We start from the raw sequence: 13,406 nt of genomic DNA on the forward strand, positions 1-13,406 counted from the left end.
AGAAACAAAAACTCTACTTCTCTTCTGAGGTTGATTAACTCAAATGGCAAAATAAGGAAATCATCCTCATCATCACTGTGTAGAATATGCATGTATTTTACACTAATCGGGAATAGATCGGAATATGGTGTGTGAGTCTGTCTGGACAGTCAACTTCCTGTGGAAAATCTACACCATGCTTGCATCCCAGATAGCACCCTATTCCCTATGTAGTGAACTACTTTTGATCAGGGCCTATAAGGATCTGGTCAAACGTAGTGTACTAAATAGGGAATAGGGTGCCATTTGTCATATGGAGACCACTACAGGAGCAGGTAGGCTTTACTCACAGCGAGGTGTAGAGGGCTGATGGGAGCTCTGACATCAGAGTCGTTCAGGATGTCTGTCCCTGAGGTTTCAATTAGTTGAGGAAAGACAAGAACGGCCAGTTCAGACTTGGAAAAAGAACATCAAGAGTGACGATGCGTCCACGACAAACATGCAGCCACACCTTAAAACCTACTGTTGGGTTCTGAGAATATGAAATATACTAATTCATGTCACTGAGGGAGAGAGCTTAATGTATAACGTTTACATTATGTCAGGATATGTTATTGTTAGCCATCAGGCATCCTATGGGTGGGATCCTCTGGGATGAGAAGAGACACAGTCTGGTACCAATCACCATGTCAGCCTTGAGTTGGGGAGGAGTGAGCACTTTGGGGTAGCGGTCAGGTCAGATGAAGTGAGGAAGAACAGATATCACCAAGGTTCTGTCTAGCAACAGAGATGCATTGGCTGTTTAGAGGTGTAGGAGCAGACTCAGCATAGGAGAGAGGATTAAATATCAGTGCTTGTGTGAATATGTTTTTTGTCTAATGCAGCTGTCTTGACCCTCTGGGAAGAATAAACTTGGTTCAAGCATTCATAGTGTCCGTCGAGTTTTTACTCTGAGAATTAGAACCTAACAGTTGGCACTGCGAGCAGGGTTCACCGCGATTTGCAGTCGAACTAGAGATTAAGAAACAGTGAAACAGAAACAAGGTAAGCAAAGTTCCTACACCCGTTATCACTAATTCTGACATCTTGGGGAGATGAGAGTCGTAGGCTGAACCAATTATAGGGTACGAACCTAGAAAGCCTGAGCTTATTCAGTAGTCCCATTGTATTACGACCGGTCGTAGCTTTGTGGTATATGGTAAGTCCCGGAAGGTAAACCCAAACCTGTAGAGGGTAACTCCTAGGGGGTAAATCCCGAGTAGGTTGGTTCCTGCTTGTACTATAAGAATAGGGTGAGTCCCGGAAGGTAAGCCCGAGCAGGCAGGTACCTGCAAAGGGTAAGTCCTAGGGGGTAAGACCCGGGTGGGGTTGGTTACCTGCTATACCTGTAACGAGAGGGTGAAAGTCTCAGCCGCAGTGGCCATGCGGCAGTAGAGTGGGTGTGGATGGATAAAGTGACATGCTTGTGTACTAGGATAAAATGTTGCCATTCAGGGTTAGAAGAAAAGCAAAAAGATACTCAAACGCTGTTGGATTTGGGTGTATTAGCAGTAGCAATAAAGAGAGGTTGGTTTTATGCCCTGTTGGGGTGGGGAACCATGACAGATTATGTGGAAATAGGAAGACAAGTGTGAATCATTTTGGTAATGTGTGTTATCAACAACAGTGATATTTGAACAGATTGGAGATGACTATCCATAACAATAAAATCCTTCATACAGTGAGGTTAGGTTACCATGCTTGTCCTGCCCCACAGCTGTAGACACAGCCTTCTCCAGGTCCTCAGACACTAGCTGGAGATCCATTACAGGATGTCTGTCACCTCACTGAGCCCCTATTGCAGGTTAGGGGTCACATCCACTTGAATGTCCTTCATATGACGAACCTCCTACAGAGCAAATGAGGAAAACATGATATATTAGGATTTATGTTAGTAGCAATAGAATATGGGAATTTTATCTCAACGCTACCTACAGCTAACATATTTATTTATGTATGTGATCTATGTAAATAAATAAATATATCACAGCTGTAAAACTGTGAAGGACTATAGGTGGAGGCCTACCCATTTCCCAGGAGCATTGTAAAACGTGGATTTGGGTACAGTGTTTATTTCCCCCTAATATCTTTGAAGATTACACCTAAAATAATTAGGCCTACTTCTTTCTAATGCTGATCTGAGACCATTAGGGTTAATCATTACAGATATAAATGCAATATATGGAGTAGAAAAGATTGCCTGCCCACCAACTTGATAAGAATCAACATATGTTCTACATGGTCTATTTCTATCTGAACGTAACAACTCAATCAAGCTTGTTAATTGATCGTTAAGCCATGTTTGTCATATATAAGCCTCATACAGGCCATGGGAAGACATTACCTGTTGATAACACAGACTATTTTCATCATCATGGGAGGTGTGAGAGAATTGCTGCTCGTTGTAATGACTGTGGGGGTTGTCAAAGGTTGGTTCACTAATGTTTAAGGGATTTGTTTGGTAAATATGCTTAACTTTATAAGTTGGGTATTAATATTTGACTGTCTGTATCTTCCGCGTTGGTCATCTTTTATTCTTCACTGCTATTAATATATGTAGCTATTTTGTGTGAACTCAACTTCTGTCAACACTTTCTCCTCAGTTTCTTGTTACCCTGTTGGAAAGTCCCAGAAGCAAGATCAAGTCTCTCTGCAGAGGAGACTTGGAGGTAAGTGTTTCTTTCCGCAACCCTTCTAGCTATGTTCTTTGTCACTGTCTATGGTGCTGCTGTGTTTGACACTCATTCAACAGCATAGAGTAACTCAGTCTAAATAATGTTGTCAAACCTTAACCTACATTTTTCAGAGCTGTCATCAAATGACGTCTCCATTGTGCATGCCCTGGCCTTGCTCCGATCCATAGGGTCTGACGCTAAACAAGCCAGAGAAGGTACGGCCTGAAACATATACTTTGAAAACTGTAGGGTTCATGTTGCTCAAAATTCGATTAGCAATTTGGCCTAGACCGTGTAGAACAGATGTGTTGCTGTAGAATACCCAACTGTTCCTTTTGTTTTTTCTCAAGAGTATTTAGAGACCAATGAAGTAGAATCCCAAGCTTCTCCAAACCATGGTAGCTCTCCGGCAAATGATGCCCTGTCCTCTGAGGAGAAGCTGAGGCGCATGTCCTCGGACGACGACGCCACCTCTGAAGCTGCGACCGGCCCGTCTGGCGACGACGCCACCTCTGAAGCTGCGACCGGCCCGTCTGGCGACGACGCCACCTCTGAAGCTGCGACCGGCCCGTCTGGCGACGACGCCACCTCTGAAGCTGCGACCGGCCCGTCTGGCGACGACGCCACCTCTGAAGCTGCGACCGGCCCGTCTGGCGACGACGCCACCTCTGAAGCTGCGACCGGCCCGTCTGGCGACGACGCCACCTCTGAAGCTGCGACCGGCCCGTCTGGCGACGACGCCACCTCTGAAGCTGCGACCGGCCCGTCTGGCGACGACGCCACCTCTGAAGCTGCGACCGGCCCGTCTGGCGACGACGCCACCTCTGAAGCTGCGACCGGCCCGTCTGGCGACGACGCCACCTCTGAAGCTGCGACCGGCCCGTCTGGCGACGACGCCACCTCTGAAGCTGCGACCGGCCCGTCTGGCGACGACGCCACCTCTGAAGCTGCGACCGGCCCGTCTGGCGACGACGCCACCTCTGAAGCTGCGACCGGCCCGTCTGGCGACGACGCCACCTCTGAAGCTGCGACCGGCCCGTCTGGCGACGACGCCACCTCTGAAGCTGCGACCGGCCCGTCTGGCGACGACGCCACCTCTGAAGCTGCGACCGGCCCGTCTGGCGACGACGCCACCTCTGAAGCTGCGACCGGCCCGTCTGGCGACGACGCCACCTCTGAAGCTGCGACCGGCCCGTCTGGCGACGACGCCACCTCTGAAGCTGCGACCGGCCCGTCTGGCGACGACGCCACCTCTGAAGCTGCGACCGGCCCGTCTGGCGACGACGCCACCTCTGAAGCTGCGACCGGCCCGTCTGGCGACGACGCCACCTCTGAAGCTGCGACCGGCCCGTCTGGCGACGACGCCACCTCTGAAGCTGCGACCGGCCCGTCTGGCGACGACGCCACCTCTGAAGCTGCGACCGGCCCGTCTGGCGACGACGCCACCTCTGAAGCTGCGACCGGCCCGTCTGGCGACGACGCCACCTTTGAAGCTGCGACCGGCCCGTCTGGCGACGACGCCACCTCTGAAGCTGCGACCGGCCCGTCTGGCGACGACGCCACCTCTGAAGCTGCGACCGGCCCGTCTGGCGACGACGCCACCTCTGAAGCTGCGACCGGCCCGTCTGGCGACGACGCCACCTCTGAAGCTGCGACCGGCCCGTCTGGCGACGACGCCACCTCTGAAGCTGCGACCGGCCCGTCTGGCGACGACGCCACCTCTGAAGCTGCGACCGGCCCGTCTGGCGACGACGCCACCTCTGAAGCTGCGACCGGCCCGTCTGGCGACGACGCCACCTCTGAAGCTGCGACCGGCCCGTCTGGCGACGACGCCACCTCTGAAGCTGCGACCGGCCCGTCTGGCGACGACGCCACCTCTGAAGCTGCGACCGGCCCGTCTGGCGACGACGCCACCTCTGAAGCTGCGACCGGCCCGTCTGGCGACGACGCCACCTCTGAAGCTGCGACCGGCCCGTCTGGCGACGACGCCACCTCTGAAGCTGCGACCGGCCCGTCTGGCGACGACGCCACCTCTGAAGCTGCGACCGGCCCGTCTGGCGACGACGCCACCTCTGAAGCTGCGACCGGCCCGTCTGGCGACGACGCCACCTCTGAAGCTGCGACCGGCCCGTCTGGCGACGACGCCACCTCTGAAGCTGCGACCGGCCCGTCTGGCGACGACGCCACCTCTGAAGCTGCGACCGGCCCGTCTGGCGACGACGCCACCTCTGAAGCTGCGACCGGCCCGTCTGGCGACGACGCCACCTCTGAAGCTGCGACCGGCCCGTCTGGCGACGACGCCACCTCTGAAGCTGCGACCGGCCCGTCTGGCGACGACGCCACCTCTGAAGCTGCGACCGGCCCGTCTGGCGACGACGCCACCTCTGAAGTTGCGACCGGCCCGTCCGGCGACGACGCCATGGATATCTGACGTGGGACATGCAAGAGTTCATGGGTACTCTAGTCCAGTGTGTAACTGCATTTGCTTGTTTTGGCTCAATTAAACATTAACTGTAACACTTGTGTCCTCTGTATTGTTTTGGTGGTTCCTACTTGGAGTTGAGGTGTATGACCTGACTTGAGTAACTGGGGTGATGGCAACATTTATTTTGCATTATATCCATGCGCCAGCAATATTACTCAGACCCCTGTGTTTTAAATTACCAATTGACTTAAGCTACATGTGCTCAGTGTTGGTCCATTTATGCTAGTAGCAGCACATGATACATCAACAGCATTTTGACGCCATTTCCGGTCACAACTTGCAGACTTGTTGCGGTGTTTTGTTGCCTACTTTGCTACATGACAACTTTACGGTTTTTACTTTTTAATTACCGTTTATATTTTTGGTTTTTCCCCTCGTGTCAGGGTTGCGTCAATTCGAATCTGGTATCAGGATAAATATGACTGAGGCTTTTATTAGCTAAGCAATAAGTAGTAAATGCAATTTTCGTGTATATATGGGCTCTCTGTCCCACCTCGCAGGGCAAAACAGAACTGACTTGTTCCTGACAAAGATATTTAATATACTCTGACAGAAGTAGTTCCTGCTTCCGAGCTGGCCTGTCAGAGTAGACTGGGCGTGGTTTAGACTCACCCAGCCCATCGTTGATTGTTGGCGCAGAGGCTGGTCCCAGCCCCTTAAGCGCTTCAGCGGTCAGTCGTTGTAGCTGTGTAGAATATGCAGTTATCAGGCACCTGGCTCCTGTTATCTAACAAAAGACTGTTCTGAATGTGCCCCCCCCCCAACTCATTGCACAGTTCTATATTTTTCCATCATGAGAAAGGCCCATGGCCCTGAAACTGAACAATGGTTCAAGTCAGCTATGTTGCATAACACATACATCCACACATGCCAACAGCAGATAATATTACATCACATATGGTAACGGGCTATAGTGCATAACACAATCCTCATACTCCGGACGCTTTATCTGGACATGGTTCGTCAGGACCTCCAACAGCCGACGCTAAGTAACATTAACATGATGCCTTCTAATTGCAGTCGCTGTACTCATACAGGAGAACGATCGCCTTATGGTGAGGATAGCTGTGCTACAAGCCGACGTAAGGCTAATCTGAAGATGGTGCTGGCTAAAGCTAAAACTGGCGAGTATAGAGATATTGTTATCCACGTCGGCACCAACGATGTTAGGATGAAACAGTCAGAGATCACCACCAACATAGCTTCAGCGTGTAAATCAGCTAGAAAGATGTGTCGGCATCGAGTAATTGTCTCTGGCCCCCTCCCAGTTAGGGGGAGTGATGAGCTCTACAGCAGAGTCTCACAACTCAATAGCTGGTTGAAAACTGGTTTCTGCCCCTCCCAAAAGATAGAATTTGTAGATAATTGGCCCTCTTTCTGGGACTCACCCACAAACAGGACCAAGCCTGACCTGCGGAGGAGTGACGGACTCCATCCTAGCTGGAGGGGTGCTCTCATCTTATCTACTAACATAGACAGGGCTCTAACTCCTCTAGCTCCACAATGAAATAGGGTGCAGGCAAGGCTGTTAGCCAGTCTGCCACTAGCACAGTCAGTGTAGTCAGCTCAGCTATCTCCATTGAGACCGTGTCTGTGCCTCGACCTAGGTTGGGCAAAATTAAACATGGCGGTGTTCGCCTTAGCAATCTCACTAAGATAAAGACCTCCTCCATTCCTGTCATTATTGAAAGAGATCATGATACCTCACATCTCAAAATAGGGCTACTTAATGTCAGATCCCTTACTTCAAAGGCAATTATAGTCAATGAACTGATCATAATCTTGATGTGATTGGCCTGACTGAAACATGTCTTTAGCCTGATGAATTTACTGTGTTAAATGAGGCCTCACCTCCTGGCTACACTAGTGACCATATCCCCCGTGCATCCTGCGGAGCTGTTGCTAACATTTACGATAGCAAATGTACATTTACAAAAAAAAAAGACGTTTTCGTCTTTTGAGCTTCTAGTCATGAAATCTATGTAGCCTACTCAATCACTTTTTTTAGCTACTGTTTACAGGCCTCCTGGGCCATATACAGCGTTCCTCATTGAGTTCCCTGAATTCCTATCGGACCATGTAGTCATAGCAGATAATATTCCCACTCCAAAAGGCTTTCGGAGCCATCATCGACTCAGTGGGTTTTGTCCAACATGTCTCTGGACCTACTCACTGTCACAGTCATACTCTGGACCTAGTTTTGTCCCATGGAATAAATGTTGTGGATCTTAATGTTTTCCCTCATAATCCTGGACTATCGGACCACCATTTTATTACGTTTGCAATTGCAACAAATAATCTGCTCAGACCCCAACCAAGGAACATCAAAAGTCGTGCTATAAATTCACAGACAACACAAAGATTCCTTGATGTCCTTCCAGACTCCCTCTGTCTACCCAAGGACGCCAGAGGACAAAAATCAGTTAACCACCTAACTGAGGAACTCAATTTAACCTTGCGCAATACCCTAGATGCAGTTGCACCCCTAAAAACTAAAAACATTTCTCATAAGAAACTAGCTCCCTGGTATACAGAAAATACCCGAGCTCTGAAGCAAGCTTCCAGAAAATTGGAACGGAAATGGCGCCACACCAAACTGGAAGTCTTCCGACTAGCTTGGAAAGACAGTACCGTGCAGTATCGAAGAGCCCTTGCTGCTGCTCGATCATCCTATTTTTCCAACTTAATTGAGGAAAATAAGAACAATCCGAAATTCGTTTTTGATACTGTCGCAAAGCTAACTAAAAAGCAGCATTCCCCAAGAGAGGATGGCTTTCACCTCAGCAGTAATAAATTCATGAACTTCTTTGAGGAAAAGATGATGATTAGAAAGTAAATTACGGACTCCTCTTTAAATCTGCGTATTCCTTCAAAGCTCAGTTGTCCTGAGTCTGCACAACTCTGCCTGGACCTAGGATCAAGAGAGACACTCAAGTGTTTTAGTACTATATCCCTTGACACAATGATGAAAATAATCATGGCCTCTAAACCTTCAAGCTCCATACTGGACCCTATTCCAACTAAACTACTGAAAGAGCTGTTTCCTGTGCTTGGCCCTCCTATGTTGAACATAATAAACGGCTCTCTATCCACCGGATGTGTACCAAACTCACTAAAAGTGGCAGTAATAAAGCCTCTCTTGAAAAAGCCAAACCTTGACCCAGAAAATATAAAAAACTATCGGCCTATATCGAATCTTCCATTCCTCTCAAAATGTTTAGAAAAGGCTGTTGCGCAGCAACTCACTGCCTTCCTGAAGACAAACAATGTATACGAAATGCTTCAGTCTGGTTTTAGACCCCATCATAGCACTGAGACTGCACTTGTGAAGGTGGTAAATTACCTTTTAATGGCATCAGACCTGGGCTCTGCATCTGTCCTCGTGCTCCTAGACCTTAGTGCTGCTTTTGATACCATCGATCACCACATTCTTTTGGAGAGATTGGAAACCCAAATTGGTCTATACGGACAAGTTCTGGCCTGGTTTAGATCTTATCTGTCGGAAAGATATCAGTTTGTCTCTGTCACACCCTGGTCTTAGTATTTTGTGTTTTCTTTATTATTTTGGTCAAGCAAGGGTGTGACATGGGTTTATTATGTGGTGTGTTTTGTCTTGGTTTTTTTTGGTAGGTATTGGGATTGTATTATAGTAGGGTTATCTAGTATAGTCTATGGCTGTCTGGAGTGGTTCTCAATCAGAGGCAGGTGTTTATCGTTGTCTCTGATTGGGAACCATATTTAGGCAGCCATATTCTTTGAGTGTTTCGTGGGTGATTGTTCCTGTTTCTGTGTTAGTTTGCACCAGTCTAGGCTGTTTCGGTTTTGTATTGTTCGTGTTTATTCGTTATTAAACATGTATGAAAATTAACACGCTGCATTTTGGTCCGATCCTTGCTACACCTCCTCGTCAGAGGAGGAGATAGAAGAAAACCGTTACAGTCTCTGTGAATCAAATCAAATCAAATCAAATTTATTTATATAGCCCTTCATACATCAGCTGATATCTCAAAGTGCTGTACAGAAACCCAGCCTAAAACCCCAAACAGCAAGCAATGCAGGTGTAGAAGCACGGTGGCTAGGAAAAACTCCCTAGAAAGGCCAAAACCTAGGAAGAAACCTAGAGAGGAGCCAGGCTATGTGGGGTGGCCAGTCCTCTTCTGGCTGTGCCGGGTGGAGATTATAACAGAACATGGCCAAGATGTTCAAATGTTCATAAATGACCAGCATGGTCGAATAATAATAAGGCAGAACAGTTGAAACTGGAGCAGCAGCACAGTCAGGTGGACTGGGGACAGCAAGGAGTCATCATGTCAGGTATTCCTGGGGCATGGTCCTAGGGCTCAGGTCCTCCGAGAGAGAGAAATAAAGAGAGAATTAGAGAGAGCATATGTGGGATGGCCAGTCCTCTTCTGGCTGTGCCGGGTGGAGATTATAACAGAACATGGCCAAGATGTTCAAATGTTCATAAATGACCAGCATGGTCGAATAATAATAAGGCAGAACAGTTGAAACTGGAGCAGCAGCACAGTCAGGTGGACTGGGGACAGCAAGGAGTCATCATGTCAGGTATTCCTGGGGCATGGTCCTAGGGCTCAGGTCCTCCGAGAGAGAGAAATAAAGAGAGAATTAGAGAGAGCATATGTGGGATGGCCAGTCCTCTTCTGGCTGTGCCGGGTGGAGATTATAACAGAACATGGCCAAGATGTTCAAATGTTCATAAATGACCAGCATGGTCGAATAATAATAAGGCAGAACAGTTGAAACTGGAGCAGCAGCACAGTCAGGTGGACTGGGGACAGCAAGGAGTCATCATGTCAGGTATTCCTGGGGCATGGTCCTAGGGCTCAGGTCCTCCGAGAGAGAGAAAGAAAGAGAGAATTAGAGAGAGCACATGTGGGATGGCCAGTCCTCTTCTGGCTGTGCCGGGTGGAGATTATAACAGAACATGGCCAAGATGTTCAAATGTTCATAAATGACCAGCATGGTCAGATAATAATGATCACAGGCAGAACAGTTGAAACTGGAGCAGCAGCACGGCCAGATGGACTGGGGACAGCAAGGAGTCATCATGTCAGGTAGTCCTGGGGCATGGTCCTAGGGCTCAGGTCCTCCGAGAGAGAGAAAGAGAGAAGGAGAGAATTAGAGAACGCACACTTAGATTCACACAGGACACCGAATAGGACAGGAGAAGTACTCCAGATATAACAAACTGACCCTAGCCCCCCGACACATAAACTACTGCAGCATAAATACTGGAGGCTGAGACAGGAGGGGTCAGGAGACACTGTGGCCCCATCCGAGGACACCCCCGGACAGGGCCAAACAGGAAGGATATAACCCCACCCACTTTGCCAAAGCACAGCCCCCACACCACTAGAGGAATATCTTCAACCACCAACTTACCATCCTGAGACAAGGCTGAGTATAGCCCACAAAGACCTCCGCCACGGCACAACCCAAGGTGGGGGTGGGGGGTGGGTGACCACATCAGTGAATCAACCCACTCAGGTGACGCACCCCCTCCAGGGACGGCATGAGAGAGCCCCAGTAAGCCAGTGACTCAGCCCCTGTAATAGGGTTAGAGGCAGAGAATCCCAGTGGAAAGATGGGAACCGGCCAGGCAGAGACAGCAAGGGCGGTTCGTTGCTCCAGAGCCTTTCCGTTCACCCTCCCACTCCTGGGCCAGACTACACTCAATCATATGACCCACTGAAGAGATGAGTCTTCAGTAGAGACTTAAAGGTTGAGACCGAGTTTGCGTCTCTGACATGGGTAGGCAGACCGTTCCATAAAAATGGAGCTCTATAGGAGAAAGCCCTGCCTCCAGCTGTTTGCTTAGAAATTCTAGGGACAACTAGGAGGCCTGCGTCTTGTGACCGTAGCATACGTGTAGGTATGTACGGCAGGACCAAATCAGAGAGATAGGTAGGAGCAAGCCCATGTAATGCTTTGTAGGTTAGCAGTAAAACCTTGAAATCAGCCCTTGCTTTGACAGGAAGCCAGTGTAGAGACGCTAGCACTGGAGTAATATGATCACATTTTTTGGTTCTAGTCTAACAGCCGTATTTAGCACTAACTGAAGTTTATTTAGTGCTTTATCCGGGTAGCCGGAAAGTAGAGCATTGCAGTAGTCTAACCTAGAAGTGACAAAAGCATGGATACATTTTTCTGCATCATTTTTGGACAGAAAGTTTCTGATTTTTGCAATGTTACGTAGATGGAAAAAAGCTGTCCTTGAAATGGTCTTGATATGTTCTTCAAAAGAGAGATCAGGGTCCAGAGTAACGCCGAGGTCCTTCACAGTTTTATTTGAGACGACTGTACAACCATTAAGATTAATTGTCAGATTCAACAGAAGATCTCTTTGTTTCTTGGGACCTAGAACAAGCATCTCTGTTTTGTCCGAGTTAAAAGTAGAACGTTTGCAGCCATCCACTTCCTTATGTCTGAAACACATTATTCTAGCAAGGGCAATTTTGGGGCTTCCCATGTTTCATTGAAATGTACAGCTGTGTGTCATCCGCATAGCAGTGAAAGTTAACATTATGTTTTCGAATAACATCCCCAAGAGGTAAAATATATAGTGAAAACAATAGTGGTCCTAAAACGGAACCTTGAGGAACACCGAAATGTACAGTTGATTTGTCAGAGGACAAACCATTCACAGAGACAAACTGATATCTTTCCGACAGATAAGATCTAAACCAGGCCAGAACTTGTCCGTGTAGACCAATTTGGGTTTCCAATCTCTCCAAAAGAATGTGGTGATCGATGGTATCAAAAGCAGCACTAAGGTCTAGGAGCACGAGGACAGATGCAGAGCCTCGGTCCGATGCCATTAAAATGTAATTTACCACCTTCACAAGTGCCGTCTCAGTGCTATGATGGGGTCTAAAACCAGACTGAAGCATTTCGTATACATTGTTTGTCTTCAGGAAGGCATTGACTTGTTGCGCAACAGCCTTTTCTAAAATTTTTGAGAGGAATGGAAGATTCGATATAGGCCGATAGATTTTTATATTTTCTGGGTCAAGGTTTGGCTTTTTCAAGAGAGGCTTTATTACTGCCACTTTTAGTGAGTTTGGTACACATCCGGTGGATAGAGAGCCGTTTATTATGTTCAACATAGGAGGGCCAAGCACAGGAAGCAGCTCTTTCAGTAGTTTAGTTGGAATAGGGTCCAGTATGCAGCTTGAAGGTTTAGAGGCCATGATTATTTTCATCATTGTGTCAAGAGATATAGTACTAAAACACTTGAGCGTCTCTCTTGATCCTAGCTCCTGGCAGAGTTGTGCAGACTCAGGACAACTGAGCTTTGAAGGAATACGCAGATTTAAGGAGGAGTCCAAAATTTGCTTTCTAATAATCATAATCTTTTCCTCAAAGAAGTTCATGAATTTATTACTGCTAAAGTGAAAGTCATCCAGGTCCAGAGGGGTGCGCCCCTGGCTGTCCCTCACGTCTAGATCCAGCAGAGACTGAACCAGGACCTCCATAGCATGGTGGTGACTATGGTACGCCTGAATAGATATTCACTCTTAATATAATCAATGTCCTAGAGTAGACCCGTGGTACGCCTGAACAGAAATACAGTGCTAGACCTCTAAAGTAGACCAGAGTCTTTCAATCGGGAGCCCATTTTTGCTCCCGCCCAGCATCAACATCGGAGGTTCCTGCCAAGCGTGGGATTGAGAAACAAAAACTCTACTTCTCTTCTGAGGTTGATTAACTCAAATGGCAAAATAAGGAAATCATCCTCATCATCACTGTGTAGAATATGCATGTATTTTACACTAATCGGGAATAGATCGGAATATGGTGTGTGAGTCTGTCTGGACAGTCAACTTCCTGTGGAAAATCTACACCATGCTTGCATCCCAGATAGCACCCTATTCCCTATGTAGTGAACTACTTTTGATCAGGGCCTATAAGGATCTGGTCAAACGTAGTGTACTAAATAGGGAATAGGGTGCCATTTGTCATATGGAGACCACTACAGGAGCAGGTAGGCTTTACTCACAGCGAGGTGTAGAGGGCTGATGGGAGCTCTGACATCAGAGTCGTTCAGGATGTCTGTCCCTGAGGTTTCAATTAGTTGAGGAAAGACAAGAACGGCCAGTTCAGACTTGGAAAAAGAACATCAAGAGTGACGATGCGTCCACGACAAGCATGCAGCCACACCTTAAAACCTACTGTTGGGTTCTGAGAATATGAAATATACTAATTCA

At 48.1% G+C, this 13,406-nt stretch overlaps 1 protein-coding gene across 1 annotated transcript; it reads left to right on the top strand.

Annotated features, from left to right (window-relative positions):
- Window positions 1-684: 684 nt before the first annotated feature.
- On the top strand, window positions 685-12,644 carry LOC149984820 (uncharacterized). Its single transcript, XM_090185863.1, has 5 exons — window positions 685-2,447; window positions 2,622-2,687; window positions 2,825-2,908; window positions 3,044-4,741; window positions 12,592-12,644. Exons 1-5 carry the CDS (start codon window positions 2,348-2,350, stop codon window positions 12,642-12,644), a joined length of 2,001 nt encoding a protein of 666 aa, XP_090041989.1. The 5' UTR covers window positions 685-2,347.
- Window positions 12,645-13,406: the final 762 nt, after the last annotated feature.

Source organism: Oncorhynchus mykiss, chromosome 2 (assembly GCF_057628025.1).
Source record: "Oncorhynchus mykiss isolate SJ-2025 chromosome 2, ASM5762802v1, whole genome shotgun sequence".
Taxonomy (NCBI): Eukaryota; Metazoa; Chordata; class Actinopteri; order Salmoniformes; family Salmonidae; genus Oncorhynchus; species Oncorhynchus mykiss.